The sequence below is a fragment of the Taurulus bubalis genome (assembly GCF_910589615.1).
Source record: "Taurulus bubalis genome assembly, chromosome: 18".
NCBI lineage: Eukaryota > Metazoa > Chordata > Actinopteri > Perciformes > Cottidae > Taurulus > Taurulus bubalis.
Window position 1 is genome coordinate 7,731,818 of NC_136606.1, and position 13,971 is coordinate 7,745,788.

At 39.5% G+C, this 13,971-nt stretch overlaps 1 protein-coding gene across 1 annotated transcript in view; it reads right to left on the reverse strand.

Annotated features, from left to right (window-relative positions):
- plxdc2b (plexin domain containing 2b) overlaps positions 1–13,971 on the reverse strand; it is a gene marked incomplete at both ends in the record, with an annotated part of 84,513 nt that overhangs the window by 21,682 nt on the left and 48,860 nt on the right. Inside the window, 3 exons of the mRNA XM_079234389.1 lie at positions 3,273–3,372; positions 4,905–5,023; positions 9,004–9,126. Coding sequence (XP_079090515.1) covers positions 3,273–3,372; positions 4,905–5,023; positions 9,004–9,126 — 342 coding nt within the window. The remainder of the gene's footprint in view (positions 1–3,272; positions 3,373–4,904; positions 5,024–9,003; positions 9,127–13,971) is intronic.

A 13,971-nucleotide genomic window follows, 5' to 3' on the forward strand; every position in this document is an offset into this window, starting at 1 on the left:
TTGCCTAGAGGCAGTGTAAAATGTTTTATTTGAGCTTCTAATCCGGGGCGAAGCTGGGTTAAAAAAATGTCCCGTCCCAGTTGCCATGGTTGCCATGCAGTAATTGTCTGCAGACACTTAACTGAGTTGAAACAGTTCTCCGTGGTACAGCCTGCAGCAGTCGTGGCTCTGCTCCTTGTTTTTATCTCTGGTAAGATTAAGGCTTAATGTTCTCAGGACACGGAATCTTAAGAGACGGCATTTATTAATGGCTTGACTGTCTTAAAACACAAGGAAAAATATGTCAAAATAGTTCAGCTGCATCTTCTCTAACATACATTTCTATTGGATATAAAGAGGCCTGATGTCACACGTTAACTGTAACCCTCCTACAAACAGGGACTGGATACATATGGACACATGAGCCATGGCATCCTACAACTCCATGAAAACTGCTGTTTGTCTGATTCTTCTCTCCCTTATTAAAGTGACTTTCACTATCATTTGCGTCGATGTAAGGTGTAAGAACCTTTGATCTTAGATGTTGCGTCCATGGCTGTCTCCATGCACTCTTTCAGCTCAAGTGCCACTTCAAGCCCTTTGGACTGACAGGTGCAACATGCAAATCCTGCCCTTTTGCTTCAGATGCGGACATAAACCTGAGAAGCATAAAAACAAAGCTTTGTTTGTTTCAGCTGTTGCAGGTGTTTGGTTTTGTTTGCAGTGACTGGAGGCTGGCTTAGTAATTGAGTATTCATTAAAGACCCTTGAACAGATGATGATTTCTGCACATGCTGAAGCAGTGTACACAGGGCTGTAGTCAGACAGACAATCTGCATTTAAAGAGTTTGAAGGGTGGCTTCTGTGATTCAGCCTAAAACCCAATAACAAAAATGTAAGGAACGGATTAAACAGTGTGTTTGTTTGCTCCAATATTAGCTGGGAACTTAACACTCCAGCAACCCCAAACACGAGATAGCGTTACGTTTGCCAAACCAGGTTATCCATCCCTTATCTTTAACCGCTTGTCCCATTCAGGGTCGCGGTGGAGCCGACCCCAGCTGACATTGGCCTTCGCCCAATGTCAATGTGGTCGCCAGAATATCAACTACCGACACATAGATAGATAACCATTCACGCTCACTTTATCACCTACGGGCAATTTAGCGTTATCAATTAGCCTAAGCTGCATGCCTTTGGACTGTGGGAGGAAGCCGGAGAACCCGGAGAGAAGCCACGGTGCCACGGGGAGAACATGCAAACTCCACACAGAAGGGCCGTCCAGCCCGGGAATCAAACCCCGGACCCCTCTTGCTGTGAGGCGACAGTGCTAACCCCAAACAAAGTTAGAATAAAATAACAATATGCTTTATTTTTTTGTCCTCTACATCATAGCGAGCATGATGACTTTCTGTCTGGGTCCTGTTGGCTTTAGCCACGGCCTTTTATTACGTATGTAGCCATCAAGTGCATATATTTTATTTTATTCTTGTTTTTCAATAGGATAGTTTGCTATTGCTGATAAACTCGGCAAAATGAACGGCAGCTGGCTAAGATGGGATGTTACATCTCTACTTAAAGATAAAATATTGATTTCTTGATAAGTGGAATAATAACAGTGTTCATTTCGGATGGATTATCAAAACAGAAGAAAAGAGTCTGTTTGAGGAAGAAAACTCAGTCTCAATCTGCTTCGATTCAAGATTTCATCACTCCACAAGCAAACAGCTGCCCTCACTGGTTTCATCATGCCGTGTCGGAGACATCAAAGACAGCTTGGTTTCTGATGTCTAGGGAGACTGCGCCAACAGGTTCAATGGTTCAATAGACAACTCACTCAGTGCCAACTAAAACCTTTAGGAAGAGATTTAGTGGTAAAAAAACCAACTTCAGATGAGACTGGAAACAAAGTCCATGTCCAAAACTCCTTCCACTCTGAGTTGTTTTACTCCTAAACAACACTTACAAAAATCATTCTCATGAAATATTCAGGTGTAATCTACAGTGGTATGCAAGGGCAAAGAACAGCCCAAAACATTTCCAGAAACAAAAAACATACAAAAATCCATTTGTATGTGGATAATAAACGAAAACATGCAGCAAATACAGAAACGATGCAAATTAAAAAACATCCAAAACAAATGCAAAAAAAAACTAAAAACGCTGCATATCATGTCAACATAGGAGATCTCCAGGCCTCTAGGGGGAGCACTATAAAAGAGTAACATCATTATTTTGCTAGCATTAGCTCTTTCATAATGTTGTAAAAGGCTGTAGTTGCAGAACGTTTCTCCAGATGGACATGTTGCCGTTGTCGGCCACCGTAGTAATTCCTATCCAACCCAACATAAAGATGCCAAGTGAAGGGCGAAAAAAAAAAAAAAAAGTCAACCTCTTATGTATTGGGTTTTAAGTTATAAAATATTAACTTTGAAATAAATGCTGTTCAAGTTTCACATGCGCAATCAAAACAGAGTTTAAATTACTGAATAAATCATATCTGACAACTCATTATTGTGGCAGACTTTGAGTCAGGGCTCATGGCAGAGAGAGAGAGAGAGAGTCCGACTATGGAAACAAATGTTTGAAGTGTCTCCCCTTTGCTCGCATTTGCTTTAAATTTAATGGGCCTAAATTGCAGTAACTCAAAAGTGCCTGGGAGAGGCAGGTCTGGAGCCGGGCCCACGGCTCTGCCCACTGAGAGGTGGAACCGTGTTGGAGAAGAGGTGGTGACAGTTGTGGCTAAAGCAAAACAGACGAGGCTGAACTCAGAGCTTTGAGGCACGACTTAAAAGGGTCAATAAAAAGCTGATGAAACAATGCACTCAGTCAGCTAAATTACCCTCTGCTAAGCCCCGCCCCCCTTGATTACTGTTGCTGTGCTCGTCAAGCTTTCCATTTGGTCTCGACTCAACCCCTCAACCCAGCACAAAGTACTTTTTTTTCCCCCCATAGACGTACATTGGAAAGAGATGTCTGTAACTCAGCTGGTCATTTTTTTTAAGGTGAACCAAATTCCCTGTACAAACACTTTAACAGCACTTGTAAACCCCAATCCTCAACACATAATGATCCATCTAGAGTAGAAGACATGTATATCGTTCTTGCATTTAAGCGTAGAGCCAGTCAACCATAATCACTACTGCAATTATTATGTCATTTGATCTAAAATAACCTAACATAACATTAGGACAAAGTATAAATGCATTATTGCTTGTATTTCCAACTTCAAAAAGTCAACTTTTGAATAATTCGGATTCCTTTCTGTAGAAAAAACATATTTTGAGACTCACTGGGTATCTGTTGGATCTTGTGGACCACCACAAAGGCATCAGACAGGCCCACCTTCACCGGGTGATTGACAGAGCTGATCTGTGACACCTCAATGGGGATCTGAAAGGGAAAAGGGGGAAAATCAATTACCAGAACAACGAGGATCTGTCTGTGGCAGGCTGGAAAATAGAAGCAGGCCACACAATCAACCGATATCTACCAGGGGAATCTGCTGAGGCTTCATTAGGCGGCAACAATACGGAATTTACTTTTTTTACTGGCCATTAGGGTGCGACTCCTCTGTTTGCAAAAAGAAGTCTGATTGTATAGAAGTCTATGAGAAAAGGACTCTACTTCTCACTTGATTTGTTTCCTCAGTAAACATTGTAAACATGAGTATTTGGTCTCAATTGATAGTTTCAACTCTTCTTGAATACAGCATGATGTTCATTTAGTAAATGATGGTCCCATTTAGAGTAAACTAACAGATAAAGCAGGGTGTGCTTTAGGGCGGGGCTTTCTATGTGTTTATTTTACACAACAGTGAAGGAAAAGAGTTAAACTAAAGCACTCATTGTCAAAGGTACATGAGATGGAGCTGAAACTCAGTACTAAACAAACCTCGTGATCATCAAGAATCTCATAAAAACTCAAATTACATGTGATGACCGGGTTGTCCTTTTCAGACTAATAATAGCAGCATAATGAAACACCTATTAGAAAAAAACACCTCCAACAACTCTTTTAATATGTGAAAATAACTCATTACAAAAGATGTCGTAGTCATAAAAAAAGGCAACCCTGCTGTTATAACTATTGCAATTATGACATATCATTACATAGTTACTGCAATTTGACAGCCTACCCTAGTCTCTGTGGAATAGTATATTTCATTACCACCTCTTTTTCTCTGTTGAATTAAGTTGTTTATCGCTCTGTATCTCTCCATTTATGTGTGTATATATACACCATTGGGACATAACAACTAACATGATTTCAAATAATGTTGCATAATGGAAACAGCATGGAGACATTAAACATATTATTTAGTTTGTCATGTTGGCATCACTCTTCTGTATAATGAGTGAAAACATGGACATGGGAAGTGATAGATACCCAATTCCCAAGGTCGGATAGAATAAGAAAGAAGCTCAACACTTTGTGTGAGCTGTGTAATTTGGAAGAAATGGAAACGTAACACCATTATCTTAATTTCTCTGTATAAACTATGATGATGTAAGAATGTATATTTTCCATGAAAGGTCTTTTATCAAACCATGAAATATTCTGGTGTTGTAAGTGCAGTTTGATTGTCATTTTGGTGGGTTTAGGTCAAGTAAATGTGTCTTAAAAGCCCTGAAAAGATAAGTCTAATGAGCATATACTCAGAATCCTCCAGTATTATAGTAAATGTAAGATATTTTGCTGTAGACAATAAAGGTCTGAAGATCTAATGATGAACATTGTTCAAGCCTGTTTTCATAAACGCACTCTGGATTTGGCTTTTTTTTAAGTTCTGGCCACTTGAACGACCCTGCAGGCGGATCATAGCAGCACACTAATAAACACTTCATTCAGACTGTTAGTGGTGTCAGAACGAGAGAACAACACAAATAAGACATTTTAAGTAGTCCAAGTGAATGAGTACTGACCTCTTTGTAAGCAAAAACAATCCTGCCGGTGTTGTGCAGTGTGGCCTGGAAGGTGAAGCTGCCCAGGTTGTAGTTGTCCTGCAGGTGGACGTGGTCCCATTGCACCACCAGAGCAGTCCCTAAAGGAGGAACAGTCACATGCAGCTCAATACCAGATGCAGGACGACATGAAATCACCCAGATTAAAGGAAAATACAGGCGTCACTGAAAGCTACTGCCTCACTACTGCTATCACTCTTTTTTAAATATCATCTCTGTCTCAGATCTAGCGTGACATCAACCGCTGGCCAGGAAAAGCCAGAGAATGAGACAACATCAATGTAACAATTGTGTTTGTAAAACGATATGTTTTTGAGGGATTATTTCATGGCAGAGACTTCATTTCTCCATGTGGGTGTGAGGAGATTGACACTGATATGAAAACACTCCACTGGAGCAGCATGAAAAAGCTATAAAACTGAAACTTTTGAGAAAACAAAATCAAGGCGTGACGGTTACTGTGATGGATTATGTAGCAATTTTCACTACAGTGAACGTTTTTCATGCTGTGCAAGAGCGAATTATAGTTCTGTAAATTACTTCTTCTTATGGTACAGAAACATGTGTCAAACTACACCGGCTAAGAGCCGCCAACTTGGATTTCTTTTTTCACTAGAGCCACTGTACCACATGCTCACTACAAAATACATTTATAAAAATTGCTAATAACAATGTGTACAAACTATGAAGAGAAAACCATGTTGCAGGATTTGATCTCCACAATTTAAAATGTTAAAAACTCATCCAGAGCATTCCCAGGAGCAGTGGGATGTTGCGCCAGAGAGCAACTTGGGGTTCAAAGTCTCGCTCAAGGACACTTTGACATACAAACCAGAGGAGCTGGGGATTGAACCGTCAACCTTGTGGATGACCCGCTCTACCACTGCAGCTGCTCCCAAGTTAAATTTCTTTCACCTCCATTGTACTGGAGCAAACGCTTCAGAGGTGAATACCTCAAATTAAGCTGAAACCACAATATAGAGCTGAAACAATTAGTTTATCCCCTGATTAGTTGATAAATATAGAATAATATAGAATCCTTTAAGTTTTATATTTGAAAAGTGGAGTTTTTCACAATTTTCAGACATTTTCTGAACAAATATTTGATTAATGAAAATGTAAAACTTAGTTGCAGCCCTAATGGTTGCTTCATGTTCAGATTAAAATATGTTATTCTGTAAAATGGGTGGGCTGGCCATTTAAACATGGAGCCCGGACAGGAGCGTTGCACTGATCCTGGATCAGAGTTTCATGCTCAAACACTGCCCGGCAGCTTAAATATCTTCTCAAGGCCGTTTGAACAAATGATTGAATCAATGAATAAATAAGTATGAGAGTAACTTAAAAGCCAAATGCCATAACTAAATCACACAGGACCACAAAGAGTCATCAATAGGTGTTGCATTATTGTGGGTAAGTACTAAATTAGCACCAGACTCACGGGACTTTCAGCTCTACCCTCCAGACATCGGGCCTCACATTACTTTTAACACCGGTTTGATTTACTGTTGACTTTGGAGAACCTATTGATGTGAAAGCCATCCCCTCCTCCCAGATAGTCATTTGGCCGTGCGCCAGGGCAATAAAGGTTTGTTAACACAACTAATCAATTTTTCCAACGCATAGCCGGAGCTCTTCACCCCAAAGGAAAGATAGCTCAGACAGTTTGGTGAGCACAGGCGTCTGCTTGTACAGGAAAACCCCGTTATAAATTACATGTGTTGTGTATAGAGGGCCTCTGGCATTAGACACAGAAGGAGGCAGCAGGAACCCGTTGACGCTCTCTCGCATTATTGTGACTGTTTGGATGGGAAGTGAGTAAAAAGAGAGAGTATTGAAGATTTGCTGTGTAATGCATGAAAGATGACAGAGTTCAGGAGAACGCAGTGGGTATCAGAGGGAGGACCAGAGTGCTAAATTGCAGCTGTGCCTTATGGCACAGCGTGCCTACTCAGTCGGAAACAAGTTAAGCCTAACGTAAGTCTGCTTGAAATGCATTGAGTTCTGGAGGGGAGGCTGCGTGCTATCTGGGGCTTTCAGGCTAAAAATACAGAGAGGCTGATGAGACGTGCAGGGAGCAAACACTGGCCTTGTTTCTAATTCCACTTACAAGCTTAACAAGCTGTGTGAACTCCAAACAAACAAATCAAATCTCGCTCTATCACGCAAGCCCACCCTCTGCATGGAGACGTCGTTTAGTGTGCTTTGTTCGGTGCAGCCTAATTTCCATAGATATTTATTTACTTCAACTTGTATTTATTTTTTCAGATGACAAGACATTGAACCCAAAGTTACTCCCCAGGCACTTTACAGCAGCCCACTGATCGTAAAAATGATAATGGGTTAAATGCAGAGGTCATATTTAATTTATGTCATAGGCGGCATCCTCTGGGTTTGATAAGAGAAGTGAATAAGGAAGTGCCTTAAACCTGCATTCTCTCTACTAGCCATCAGGGGGCGACTCCTCTGGATGTATAGACGTCTATGAGAACATGACCCTACTTCTCACTTGATTTATTACCTCAGTACACATTGTAAACATTAGTTTATGGTCCTAACTAGTTTCAAGTCTTCATGATGTTCATTTAGTAAATATTGGTCCATTTAGAGTAAAATAGACCATAAAGCAAGGCTTTAGGGCGGGGCTACAAGGTGATTGACAGGTCGCTAACATTGTGTTGACCAGTCTGGGAGTTGCCCTTTTTTTCTTCTTACAACTTTAACCCTGTTTTCAGTTTAAGTTCATATTTGCCTACGGTAATAATGTCTTAATCTATTAATGTATTCAGGTTGTACTGAACTCCACCCTCTAGTGTCACTTCTGGTTTCACATTTCGGTTTAAATAATTGTACTTCTTAATATAATGAAGAAGACATTTAAACAAGGTCAGATGATGAATGCGTGGCTACTACTGTTATCAAACTTTAGGATAGTTTTACAGCACGTGAAAAACTCACTTAACCAATCACGTGTATTCTTTAGCAGATTCTAATCTGACAAAAAACACCAACACACTGTCTCTGTCTGTGTGTCCAGAACCAAAAATACGTCTCTAAGGGAAAGAAGCGCTCACTCGCCCACACCATAACGGGCCGTACAGTTTATGTGCCGTATTGGCAGGACATTGACTGATGGACTGTGTGTTGAGGAGCAGGAAGGCTGAGAATTGATCGGCTGCCAGTTTGGTTAAAGTCTGATGAGCTCCACTGCAGAAGGTCACTCCGTTGGTCAGTCGCGCTGCTGCAGAGGGAGGGATTAATGACGCACATGATGGATAACAACCATCAGAGACGGCTGAAGAAAGGAGCAGAGAGTGAGGAAGTGCATCAATTTAGTTTAAAGTGAGCAAGTGGAATTTAAAGGGATATTACAGAGGTCAAGGAAGTTTTTTATGAATCAAGAGCTTCATTTTCAAGATTAAAAACCATTTGAGGGAATTTAATGGTCGGCCATATTAAAGCATTCTCTATAGTGATTTTATACATGTTCTGAAAAACCAATTCAGAAAATGTAAAAGAATAAAATCAACAAAAATAAATATAGTTTGATGTTAAAATGAAGGTACTTAATTCCATTCATTCTAAAATCATATATTTAGACTATTAATTAATGAATTAGTAACTGATATATTTAAACCATCATGTTACTTTTGTATGTCTTTTATGTTTAGTCTTAGTTTTAGATATAATGTTGTGTGCAGCTCCTGCAGACTTGAGGAGTTTATTGTTGGTAAAAGTGTATTTATTTGTTTGTTATAGTGAGTGTTAAAGCTCCCAATAACAGCAGAAAATGCTTGATACCTTTTTTGAGCACACAACGATATCGGTCACATTATTTTCATGAGTCACAGAGAATTGATCGCGGATCAGTTTCAGTATTTTCTGGAGGTTGTGAACACAAAGCTGTCTGTGGGAGACCTAACTTCATTCTGTCCTTCCCAGAATAAAAGTTTGATTGGAGCCAAAAGTGTCAGTTAGTGCTTCATGCATCACACACAAGAGAGTACACAACTTCTAAGCATTGAGGTGGAACACAAAGGAATTACTAAACTGCTGTTACCGTTGTCAAAGTAGATGACGGTAGAGTTTCTGGAGACACTGGGGTCAAAGTTTGCCATCAGAGGAGCGATGTACTGAGTAGCCGTTAGCATCCGGTGGACCACGTCACCTGTGTAGATGAACCCTGAGGAAGAAACAGAGACAACACACAACTTTCAGCACTCTGAATTCTGATTTCAATTCAAATTTCCCTCTAGTTAGAATCTTCAATGTATCACTTTTAGTGGTGTACTTGCTTTGATAAAGTGTTTTTAAGGTGTCTTTACCCTTTAGCAACTCATAAAAACAAACATCCTTCCTTCGCCTGTCATCAGATACTGTAGGTTTGAGGAAGACAACATTCTGCCCTCCAGTCCAAAGTTAAAAGCGTCTCATTAACCTACGACCAACACCTCCCTCTTTGTCGCTGGCCTCACGCTGTCGGCTGCAAATAATTAGCATTATTATTTTTCATCAAAAACAGCAGGGCGAAATTGAGGGGCTTTAAAATGACACAACCTGGAAGAAAACATAATTTTTCATGCACTGGTCAATTATGAGAGTTTTGGCTATTTTGCTTTCATAACATGTCTTCTTTCTTCTCTGACTACTCCGTTGTCTTGAATTGTCTTTTTGTCTCTGTTGTCTTTTTTTATATTTATCTTGTTTATTGTATATAATATGTATTTATGTACGATGAGAGATATGTGAAACCGGAGTCAAATTCCATGTATGTGTAGACACACATGACCAGTTGATTCTGATTCTTTCAGACTCGTGGAAAGAAAACACCCAAAATACAAATTCAGGTGTTTATTTTACTACTTTTTCTATTTGCGTCTGTAGATTTCCCTTAGCTGATGCCTCATTTGCATATTTAAGAACACTTGTCATAGAGAAAATGATTGTCTTAATGTAAGTTATCAACTGGGGAAGTTTCATGGTGATGTCTATGAGTTACATTTTCTACCCCTTTCAGATACGCTGAGCGAGCAGTAAATATATTCCATGGGCTTCTTCTAACTGTTGTACTCCATAACATCCTCATGCAGTTGTGTTTTTTACTCGACATCATCATTCAAGGACGCTAACGAAAAGACAACATAAAGGGATTATGTAAACCTTTCTAATTTACTCGTCCCTTCAGCGAGACACGAATAGATCTCTCCACAGAGAGAGCGATGCTCAGTCAACACAAACCAGAGCGGCATCATTTAGCAGTCTGTACACATGGTTATTAATGGGGTCGAGAAACGGGGAAAACGCCCACAATTCATCACGAGGGAACTGTCTTTGCACTCATAACAACAGAATCAACCATCGTCTTAATTTCCCGTCTGACAAGAAAGTTCAGCAAAGTCAGCTGCTATTTAAAGGTGTAATTATTGACTTTGCCTGAATTGCAAAAAATGTACAAATCATGTTTGACGCAGAACAAAGGGAAGACATGGCATTTGGGTGAGACAATCACATGCATCCAATATAATTTTACCTTTGAAGAAGAGTTTGAAGAATTAATAAGACCCTTACAGTGTATCTTGAAAAAGGAAATACAAAAAGACGTCTCATAAATTACTCGTTTGAAGATGATTCTTTCAACAGGAAAGGGAGCATCTATTTGTTCTCATGATGTTGCCACTTTAGTCTTGTTGAAAGTTGGAATCGGCGTGATTTTTTATGATGACAGAAAAGGTTGTCGAAGCCTTTAAGGCTGGTTGTAACCGTCTGTTGTATCCGCAGACACTAAAAACATGGTCTTTTCTGGACAATAAAATAATAATTTTTAATATACATTAAAATATGTGAGTAGGACTTTTTGGAAATCTTCTACTTCAACATGTAGCTGCAGAGAGGCTTTAGTTTTTTTTCAAATATATCAAACTATTCCCTTTAAAACTTTCTAACTATGAACAAGTCCTTCACCTCCTTCGGTCTTCAGGATGGACATTTTTTATTTTTTTTAAATACCACAATAATAACACAATTGTGTCTACCACAATAAATCATCTAACAACCCAGAGAAAGAAATCATTATCTTTTGAAGCGACCACTCTGCTTTGGTGGAGAAGTAGCTGCCTGAGGCATTTAAGGTGGGAAAAACCCTGCTCCAAAAGAAAAGAGGATTTTTGGGAAGTCTCAGGCCCATAAAAACCCATTTCATGTCACCATATTTCTTCTCATACAGAAGACTGGCTAGAAAAACACATATATTACTTTGGAAACCAGAAGCAGAGCATATCACAAGAGGAATATATGTTTCCCTAAAGACCAGACGCTCAGAATCACCTCTATAGAGCAGTGTCAGCATACAGTGAGGAGAAGAGCAGGCCAAGACTGGCAGTGAAGATGTCACTTTAGAGAACTCCACCTGGAGTGAAGGAGCTTAAAGATTTGGCACGTTATGACTCAATAGGAGGAGTTGCCATGGCTAGTTTTATTCCTCTCAAAACAAGCTTTTGACGAAATACTCCTAAATCCATGTAGTCTTAAATCAGTACTGGTGAATGTAGGTAATAAAAGTACTTTGCGATGTTTAGGCCACAAAAGTGCTTGGTGAAGTAAGTGGGCTAAGTGATGCCTGAGTGGGTGAACTTTGGGCAGAGCCAGCTAACTCTTTCCTCTGGTTTCCAGTCTTTATGCTAAGCTAAGCTAACGGGCTGCTGGAGGTAGTTTAAGATTTAGTATCATCAATCTCCTCATCTGACTCTCAGCAAGAAAGCAAAAGGTTTGCAAAACATTGTTTTTCGAGCAAATGTTTTTTTTCCGTCTTTTACAAACATAAAGCAGTATTTAGAAGCTGTGGAAGGAAATATGGATGCATTTTGTTTTTGAAGGACATTAACTCAGCCCTGCAGATAAAAGCATATTGTGTTATGGGCAATGAATGTAAAGAGGACAGAAAATGAAGATGCCTAAGTTAAGGTAAATATAACACCATAGTGAAACCGGCTGTGTGCTGCTGCGTCTGCTCTTTTATCTGATCGTGCAGCGACACAAATCAGCCACTTCATCTCATATTTACCCAACATTCAACTTGAGCACTTATTTTTTATCTCATCAACTCTTTGGCATTGCTTTATACTATTTATCCTTTCACTTTCAACCTTTAGAAAGCTTAGAAATCCCCCTCGACCAAACACACAGACACACACACACACACACACACACACACACACGCACACACACACACGCACACTTTCTACCAGCAATCTCCTAAAAACACAATACGACTTATTTGACAGTCTAAAGAACATCAGACGGCCTCTCAATACACTAAAGAGGTGCGAGCCGCGGGGCGTCAATAGAGAGGCAATTCATCCATTATGGCCGTCACTTACAGCAGAGGGAGACTGGACGGAGGAGGAGGGGAAACTCATATACAAGAAGAGGGGAGAAATAATGAAGAGGAGTTTGAGGTAGAGAAAGAGGTTTTAGGGAGGTGGAATGGAGCAGGATAATTCTTTCCAACTCTTTCTGTTTATATGTGCCGCTAAAGTGCCAGGCTGTGTATGTCCAAGAAAAACAAGAGCAGGAATTAGCAGACCAGCCAGACAAAGCTTCACTTTATTGGACATTGTGTTTAGACAAGGACTTTGTTCCTTCGTACTGAGCTGTGTATAATTCACAGGATATTTTCTGTTTATCGCAGCTGTTCCGTGCCGAGAAAGGCCCGGATCGCACACAGACACACATTTTATTTCATCTTTTGCATTGTAAAACTGATAGGTTTTTTAATTAAAATCTAAATTAAATGTCTGTTATTTATTTTTACTGCTGAGTGAAGCAAATCATACTATGTCAGCCTATAAGCAATACATTATGGCTTCTGAGGAAAAACATCTGGAACAAACAACGTCATGTGTTTTATGTTTCACAACAGATTTCTTTGGAATACAAATTGGCAGCGATCGTCTGCATGACTTGACATATGTAAAAGTCAAACTTCATTAGCCCACGATAAACAAAACGTTATCATCCTATATTCAGTGGCAATGTTTTTTCAAGTAAATACTTCATTTCTAGGAGACGGTGTTGCTTGTTGGTTCTCTTCCGTTTGTACTTTGTACAAACCTGGGACTCTGTACCTCTGTATACTGTAAGTAATCTACTATAATTGATACATATATTGATACTATAATATATAGAGAGGAAGAATAATGCCATTTATGTAGGTAATAACCCAAACTTCAAGCTTTTCTCTTGAAAACTAACCGAGTTAGAGAGGAAATTGACACATGCTGCTGGACTTTTGTCGGAGAAAGCATGAAAAAAAAAGAGGATTAACTTAAGATATCATAAAAATCATTGAAGAAACGTTGATTTTAATCATTGGAGCCTTAATGTGAAAGCATCAGTAATGTCGCAGCTGGTAAAGATGGCGCTAATGTCATCTATACATCATCATCTATAATAATACATCATCATTTAGTTGATTTATATTTTGTATTAACAATCTGAATCTGCAAAGTAACTATTATTGGCTTCCAAAATGTAGTGGAGTAGAATCATAGTAAAGTAGCATAACATGTATATACTCAAGTGAAGTAAAGTACTACTAGTGAAGTAAAGAGTGATGGCTTTGTTTGTTTAATTATAATAATCTTTAGAGGCCTACACCATCCAATATGTCACAACAAAAACCTGCAATAATAAACATAATTTGTACGGCAGTGATGTTTCCTGTCTTGTTAATCATCTTATGATCCTTCTGATTTATCTTGCAGCCATTTCAGGGGCTTTTTTCCGCCCAAGGCTGGAAACCGCTGACACATCTGGTACGCAGAGTGCAGACGACGTTACACTCCGTTTCCTTTCATGTGCTCCTTTACTTGCCTCACACATTATGTATTTGGTGCCTCACATATAAATGCTTGTGATCACCAATTAGTTGGATAACAATATACAATACCAGATCTTCTTGGGTGTTTTCTGAATCCTTGTTTGTATTCTGGTTTCAAAGTGTGACAGCTGGCCGCCCAGTAAACGGCAT